This window comes from Camponotus vicinus, unplaced genomic scaffold, assembly GCF_025532165.1.
Source record: "Camponotus vicinus isolate PSW18456_S1 unplaced genomic scaffold, iyCamVici1.0 SCAF_3, whole genome shotgun sequence".
NCBI lineage: Eukaryota > Metazoa > Arthropoda > Insecta > Hymenoptera > Formicidae > Camponotus > Camponotus vicinus.
In genome coordinates, this window is record NW_028141967.1 from 8,254,026 (window position 1) to 8,262,717 (window position 8,692).

The 8,692-nt window shown below is 41.9% G+C and overlaps 1 protein-coding gene across 1 annotated transcript; it reads right to left on the reverse strand.

Annotated features, from left to right (window-relative positions):
• Positions 1-3,517: 3,517 nt before the first annotated feature.
• Positions 3,518-6,528, reverse strand: LOC145968427 (uncharacterized). Its single transcript, XM_083093872.1, has 2 exons — positions 6,019-6,528; positions 3,518-3,640 (listed from the first exon to the last, which is right to left on the reverse strand). The coding sequence occupies exons 1-2, from the start codon at positions 6,526-6,528 to the stop codon at positions 3,518-3,520; spliced, it is 633 nt and encodes a 210-aa protein (XP_082949998.1).
• Positions 6,529-8,692: the final 2,164 nt, after the last annotated feature.

Here is an 8,692-nt window from a genome sequence, read left to right on the forward strand (position 1 = left end):
AATGTCTTTCTTTTCCTTTATAAATGTCTTTCTTTTTTTAAATATTCAACTTTCAATACTTGTATTTGTGTTAGGAAGTATTTGCGGACATATGTTTATTAGACTTTTTTTACTCTAAATGGCATTAGCAACACGTCCTTAAAGTATGGACCTTCAGTCATGGGACACCCTGTATATATTTTTACACACTTATTTTTTAAGTGATGTAATATAAAAAATAAATAAAAATAAAGTAATATATAAAAATTTATTTTAAAATTATTTATCGTAGGAAGGGCCTGCTACGTCAGCATCCGCATGGACTTTTAAATTGTTTTTATTAGCGGCATATAATTTATCCGCCGACATAAGAGATAAATAGTTTTCATTAATGAGCATATTTAAAGCTGTTTCTCCTCTTGTTTTTAATGCGGACTTAAACACACAAATAGCATTAACGGAAACCGTTGAAAAGCTATTACGTGTTTTCGTTTTTAAATTGTTCAAAAGAGAAAACATTTTCTCAGGATCGGCATTAGAATTCGGAAACGTTCGAATAGTATTTATAATATTCGTTAAATTGGAATATTTAGGAACATTATTCGTGTGCCGACGTTGTAAAATTGCTTTCCACATATTGTCAAAATTTAATTTAGAAAAATTTTGTTTTTCTTCCACTGTAAGATCTGATGCTAATGCAATGCATTCTTTTTTTAAAGCATCTTCATCAAAACCGCCGAGAGTTTTAGCTACGATAGAAACATCATCAAATGATGTTTGTCTATTATTATCGAATAAACTTACAGATGGTTGAAAAACTTGTAACTTTAATAAAAATTCATTATTTATAGGTAACCTTTTACAAATTTCTTCTGCAGCAGTCACATAAAATGTTAAACAGTTCTCTCGAACAATTTTAACTATGTTTATGTGATCTTTCAACGTTAATTCGTTCAGATATTCCTCACATTCTGATCCCAAAATAATTTCATTAATAGGTTATTGATTTTCTTTTAATGAGAATATAATGTTTGAAGAAAATGGTTTTAAATATTCTTCTTTTATAAAATTTCGACAGATTTGGAAAAGAAAGTTTTTAGATTTTGGCTGCAATAAATGGATTCTTGTTTCTGACACTTGAAAGAATGCATTAAATGCGTTAAAAAAATTTAAAACATATTTAAAAAAAAGAAAATAAGCTTTTATCTCTGTTGTTCATCATCAGATAATAAATATTTTCCAGAATTTGTTTTTTCACGCAACCATTTCAGTAATAAAATATTTAATTGTATCCCAAGATTCAAGAAGTCGTTCGATGCATAAATAATGAGAAAGCCAGCGTGTGTCACATAATTTTAATATTTTGTGATTTGTTTCTTGGAAACATTCACAAAATTCGCGAAAAATAGCCGTACGTTTGGGACTGCTATTTAAATATTTAGCAATTTTTTTAAGAAAATTCATCGCAATATGCAAGTATTTTAGAACAAGCAGTATGCGCTGCTAATGCGGAGGAATGACATGGGCATGAAAATGTTAATAAATGTGGGCATATTTCTTCCAATTTTTTTTTAAACGATAAATGTTTCCCTGTCATAACAGAATGCATTGTCGCACGACAAGGCAATAATATTTAAAAATGGTATCTGTAATTTCCACATTTCACTTTTAAATGCATTGAACAACTTTTCTGCGCTTGAATCTTTGGCATCAATATTTATTAATTTAACTAATTGCGAGCGAACATCTAATGTCTCCGGATCAACGTATCGGACAAAAAAATCATCCATTTATTATTAATGAGATCAGATGTTTCATCGATAAATGTCGAAAATTTTGTGTTTTGAATAATATTTACAACACGATTAGTCTCAACCGGGCATACAACGTTTGTAATAATATTTGTACATTTTGTTCGGCCCATACTCATACTCAACACATAGGATCTTTTCCTATATGTTGGAAAAAATTAAGAATTTCTTTTGCCGTTTGTTAGGGAATATTTTTCTCAATAATTAATGCGGCATATCTGATTTCCGCTGATTTCTTACGCTCATCAAAAGATAAAAGTGATTCATTAATTTGTATATTTGAATCCTCATTCGAAACTCTTGTTTCAATATAATTTTTTTCTTTATTTATATGAATATTAGATTCTGCGTGACGATAGATTTGTGATAAACCGCCAGCGATAGATTTATCACAAATCGAACAAAAAAATAAGCTTGCATCATGTGGCACTTCATGTAACCAACATTTAAGGGGATGCTGGAGTCGCCTGTATTATCGACGAAAACACCGTAATTTTCGGAAGTGTGCCATTTTTTATTGCCTGTATAGAATTAAAAATCCTTCTCCAGAATTGAAGTACACACGCAAACGGACACGTGAAAACTCTATATAGTACGAGATTTTGTATTGAGAAAGAAAATAAGTATAAAATTACATTTTTATTTATCGACATGTTAAAGCAACATGGCGTCAGAGCTGTCAACTTGTACAAATATTAGCTTCTTATAAAAGTTTTATAGCTTTTATGCATAAAACAGTAGTTTTCACGATTGTATACTACACCGTAGAAGATTGTCGAACTATAAAAACTGAATTTAATTGCCTAATTAATAAATGGCATTCTTCCGAAAATTTCAGTCCGTATGTACCTGAAATATCGGTAAAGTAGAGTGAAAAAAGCAGTGCATCTTCTTTATAAATAACGTGATAGAGAGAGATACGGGGTGAGAATTAGATGAGGGCGTTGTAATCGTGTAAGAGTTCGCCGTTCAGTACAGGATCCCCTTAAATTGCTGAATTTCTAACCATTTTTGTTGAAATTTTGATTTACGCAATTTTTTTATTGGCGAATCAACATTATTATTATCAGTTAGCGTATTTACCTTAATATTATTTTTGTGACACGTAGAATCCGCATGTCTTGATAGTGTTGAATTGCACGAATAATTATTATTGCATATACTACAATAATAAAGACTATCGTCGGATAATACTTTGCGTATCCAAGATTTGGTAAATATACCGAATAGGGGACCTAGCCCCAATAACCTTGACCTTGACATATGTTGTCACTATCCTGAGTAACGTGCAGGAGGTTTTAGCCGTCGCTCGTTGTTTATTAAAGTTATTAACAAAAGAAGTTTTATAAATGGAACTTAATTTTCGGACACCATGTACAATAACAAACCTCTTGTCACGTTGAAAGTTATAAACGTGAATAAACGTAAAGAAAAACGCAAAAAAGGCAAATTAAAGGTAAATAAAAAAAAGATAAACAATTTAAATTTATATAGAATTTAATACAATTTAATACAATTAAAAAATATCACAAATGTATGTGTACACACACACACACACACACACACGGGGGGGGGCCTTCGACCCCCTCTCCCGCAACCACCCCGCCGGTAGGCAAGGTGGACCTCGCTTTACAACTTACAGCAGTGCTGGGATTTACTTGCAACTTTCGGCCAGATTTCTTAGCTTACGCCTACTGTCCCCCTCTTACCGCTCGCGCCGCTCGTAACTAAGGAGCGTTCAAGAACGCTGTGCTGTATTTTCTCTTGCCTACTTTAGCTTCATCAAGTTCAACAATTTTACCTTCCCCACCAAGTGGTGCTTGTCTAGTTAAAATCCATTGTTGAAGTAGCTAAAATTATATGACATTATAGTTGAAAGCACTTATGAACAATAACTATAATATTGCTCACCTCTCGACAAAAATTCGTCCAATCAACAACAGAATTATTATTCATTTTCAGTTCATTCATTAAGAATCTTTGTCGCGGTGGCGACATTATGACAAAGTAGGCAATGAAACGACAAATTTTAGTGAGATCCATATGTGCTCGTTCGAACCATGTTCCATGATATGCATTAACTTTAAAATTGCATGTTATTCTTTTCCGTTTTCGACAGTTGATAACTTTATAATACTTGTTTGTACAATGAAAAATATGATTTTCCGAAACGTTCAACAGTTGTATTTCATTTTTACACTTTGGACATAATATTTTGCTATGGACGACTTTCTTTTCGCACAAATAATTCCACAAGACATCGAAATTGTATGTTATGTTAATAAATTCATACAAATGCATTATTAAATTTTGTGTTACGATGTTTGTCTCGAGAAGTAACTGTGGAAACGGAGTAGTTGTGCGAGACAGTAATAATACATACCTATTTCGAATCTTATGTTTATAAAATTGGAGAAAAGAAATCAAAATAGAAACATCATGTCACATACATCAATGTAAATATTTCTATGTAGAATGTATATATGTACAACATATGTCTTGATTTCCACTCAAGAAGTACAGATTTAACGTACATGGTGTTTGAAAATTAAGTTCCATTTATAAAACTTCTTTTGTTAATAACTTTTTAATATACAACGAGCGACGGCTAAAACCTCCTGCACGTTACTCAGGATAGTGACAACATATGTCAAGGTGAAGGTTATTGGGGCTGGGTCCCCTATTCGGTATATTTACCCAAGATTTATATCGATCATCACTAAGCCAAGCTTCTAAAAAATTTCGCTTACGTTTTTTAGTTAATTGATCACACATTTTGATTATCACCAATCTTTTGTCGATTGCTTTGAACTATCATTTGACTGGGTCACGAACGTATTCGCAAGGCGAGCACAGTCAACAGTCAACAATCAACAATTAGTCGATAACAGTCGACATGAGTCGAGAAAAAAGTCTGAGTGTCCCAGACTACCCGTACATCCCTTTTAAAATGAAAATAAATGGTTTATCAAAAATCGCGGACAATTTTTAAGTAAATTGAGTACGCTCTATCAAATGGTGATATTTTCAACTTTTGATTCCGACCGGAAATACGCCATCCGGATCGGAAGTTGAATTTTTTTAGAGGAACATGGTACTTTTTATTACAAATTCGAATTGTACATGAAAAAATAAGAAACTTTTGTATCAAACGTTTTTTCTGAAAGTGCCTCTGTCAATCTTACAGTTTCAGTCTTACAGTTATTTTCAAGGTCAATTTTAAGATTGACAGAGGCACTTTCAGAAAAAACGTTTCATACAAAAGTTTCTTATTTTTTCATGTACGATTCGAATCTGTAATAAAAAGTACCATGTTCCCCTAAAAAAATTCAACTTCCGATCCGGATGGCGTATTTCCGGTCGGAATCGAAAGTTGAAAATATCACCATTTGATAGAGCGTACCCAATTTACTTAAAAATTGTTCGCGATTTTTGATAAAAGCCATTCATTTTCATTTTAAAAAGGGTGTATGGGTGGTCTGGGATACTCGGTATATTTCATTTTTATACTTCTATTTTTGTAATATAACATTTATCTTTTTATGTAAAAATTTATTTATTATTATTTATTAATGTTATAAATTTTTTTATACAATATATAAAGTTTAAAAAAAAAGAATTAATAGGGAAAGATTATGTGATAATAAACGTCACACATGTTGCATCGCCAACTCGCCAGCTCGAGATTTCGAGGATCACATAGCTATTGTATTCAGAGAGATAGGTAAGATACAATAGACCTCTCAGGAGAGAAGGGAACAGAAGCTAATCTATCCGTCTTCCTCTATAAACCGAAGATAACCGAAAGTGGCCGAACGTCGAGCGTACACGGATGAGAGTTCATGTCTTAGTGTGCGAAAGTGGTGAGAATACAAATCGTGCCGCCGCTGGACGCAGCGTATGCAATCTGGTAGCCTTGCGCTCGATGAGGAGGGTGGGACTAGACTCGGGGCATCGCGTCATCACAAACGCATGTTATCCCTGAGCCAATCCACCTCCTGATGGATGTCCTATCCTGTCTCTCCCTCCTGGAGGCCCCATGAGATCGCCATGAGTGCGGTCTCTAGCTTTTCTCTATCGAGCTTCGTGAGGGCCCATCTCTTGTCGCCCCCCCCCCGGTGGACGGGCGAAGCACCGGCCGACGCGTGGTCCCCATGACCACTTCGATATAGCGTTGGTTAGAGAGGGTTTCGCTCCTCATATCTACGACCATGCGCCAGCCGCTCACCTTGTGCGCGGCACTCGGGGAAGCCATCGTAACGTCCACGGATGGCCCCCCCCGCCATCGCACGCATGTGTTGGCACGACCCTCGTTTAGTATTTCGAGGTCGTGCCTGCCCGTCCACTCCAATAGGAATATTCCCCTGTCGTCTCGGCGCGTTTCGCCCCATGCCGGAAACTTAGCATTAAAGTCTCCGGCAACTATTATCTGAGCATCCGGGGTGTCGCTCCGGATGTCATCCGCGATCAACCCCACTCGCTCCAAGAACAGGTTAAACGCGCCGAGATCCCATCTGAGAGGGGCATAGCACGAAATAATGCTGTAGGGCCCCCACTTGGCCGCGGCATACCCCGCTCCTCTCTCTATGAGTTGGAGAGGAGGGGAGAGATCTGCCGCTACCCTCACAACTGCCGCCGAGCCGCTGTCGTCCCCTATCCAATTAGGATTGTCTTCGGGGACTCTATACGGCTCGGCGACAATCGCCAACCCTACACCACGCTCTGTCAGGTTCTGCATGAGCAGATGTTGGGCCTGACAGACAGGCGTGGTTCAGGTTGGCTTGGAGGAACCGTACAACCATGTTTAGTTATGGCTGCACGGCTCTCCCTGTGCCACCTCCATCGGGGTGCTCACCACCTCGCTGGGTGGAGAGCATTCCACGGGCGTACTGCCTGCCTTTATCCTTTGCTCTCTTTGCGGGAGAGGGAGAGGCTCGCACTCCATTCCCTCTCCACTTGTGGAGGGAATGGTGGCATCTACCGCTTCCCTCGCGGGAGGGGGATACTTTTGCCTTCCCCCGCGAGGGGGCGGATCTGCGCTGGCAGCGTTTCCCGCTCCTCCTTTCCCCACCTTCGGCGCGTTGCAGGCTTTAGAGCCTGCTCTATGCGCGGCCGGGCGACCGAGATCGGCGCAGACCGGACCGAATTGACCGGCCGCGCAATCTCGTGCGACGTGTCCAGGCTGACCGTACCTGTAGCACTGTGCCGTGCGGTCAGCAGTGCTTTGGCATTGGGCCCGTACATGGCCCTTGCCCATACACTTATAGCACTGGAGGGGCCTAGCCTCTAGTGCTTCTATTCGGGCGCTGATCCACCCGACCTTCAGTCTCCTGGCAGCGACCAGCTGATTGGCCACTGCCAGAGGACACCGCACCCAGGCGGTGCCGAAGCCTCTGCTGGTTGACCTTATCGGGCCCACCTTGACAAGGTCGAGTCCGCACTTGCCGGCAGAGGCAATCGCCTTGCCTACGTCCTCCTCGTCGACCGCGTCGCAGAGGTCCCTGAGTTCTGCTGTCGGGGAGGGGCGTGACACACTCACCCCCTCCTTGTCTCCCAGAACCTCCCTGATCTCCCCCGTGAACTCCACCTTGCCGTGGTGGGGGAGCTTATGGTGTCCTGGTCGTCTGGGGCGTCTTGAGAGGACAGAGTCCTCTCTTGGCGACTTGGGCGGGCGGAGCACCGAACTAAGCGAGTCCATTGCACTCCCTCATTCCTCTCGTCATGAGGGCGGACCAAGGCTACCAGATTGCATACGCTGCGCCCAGCGGCGGCACGATTTGTATCCCCACCACTTTCGGACACAAAGGCATCTAGCGCTCAACGAGCGCTTATGCCTTTGTGTCCGAAAATGGTGGGGATACAAATCGTGCCGCCGCTGGACGCAGCGTATGCAATCTGGTAGCCTTGGGGCGGACAAGTTTCGCTTATCGCGGGGCGAGGAATGGGAAGAGGCTTTCGGTGGCCTCAGGCGTATGGCCCATCACCGATAGAGGTCTGGCGCCCCTGACAGTATGCGCCCGGCTGCACGGAGCCGATAGGGGAGGACTTTTACCCTCCCCACCGTGCGAAAGAGTCCGGGAGCTGCTGCTCCCAGTGGGGGATGGGGTGAAGGGGGGCCTTGTGTCTGGGGGCGACGCCCTTTTCAGGGCGTGCGTTCTGGCATGGGATTCTTCGGATTTAGTTAGGGGGATGTGGTTGGTTGCGGGGTGTTTCTGTGTCCGGGGAGGCGTCCTGGGACATCGACTCGGCGCAGTACGTCTTCTCAGCGTTCCACAATGGACCGCGGGGAGCCGGCTGGGCTTGCCCAGTCGGATGGGCCCACGGTCCGGGGGGGATGTGGGTGCCGGTCCTCCCTGTGCTCGGGTGGCGTCCATAGTTGGGCGTACCCCGGCACGGGGTGGAAGCGGCGTCCCACGAGGGGGAGGGCTTCCACCGCCTGGCAAACGGCTTGGAACGTGGTTCCAGGATACGCGCCAGGTAGGAGAGGGGAATCCCCCCCACTAGTCCCCCGCCGCTGCCAGCCGCCAGACCCACTCGGACGTATTCCGAGGTCGAGGCAAAGCTGCCAGATCTCCGCCGCAAGCAACATGCAACACGGCGTACTAATCAGGCGCCTTACCCACTGCGCTACGCTGTTAGTTGACAATTCATTCTTTCCGCTCGACAGTGTTCCGATTAGGGATTCCGTGCGCGCGCATGTGCGGTTCTGCGCATGAGCAATCGTGACGTCACAGTTGACTACAGTAACGTAATAAGCAATATAAGCATATGTGTGATAACGTGTACAGTTTTGGCGGGACGCTATCGCCATGACAGGAGCAGGACAAGAAAGATCAATAGGAGGATCGATAAGAAGATAAATAGGATCATATAAGGTAAGTATTTATTATTATAAATGTAAG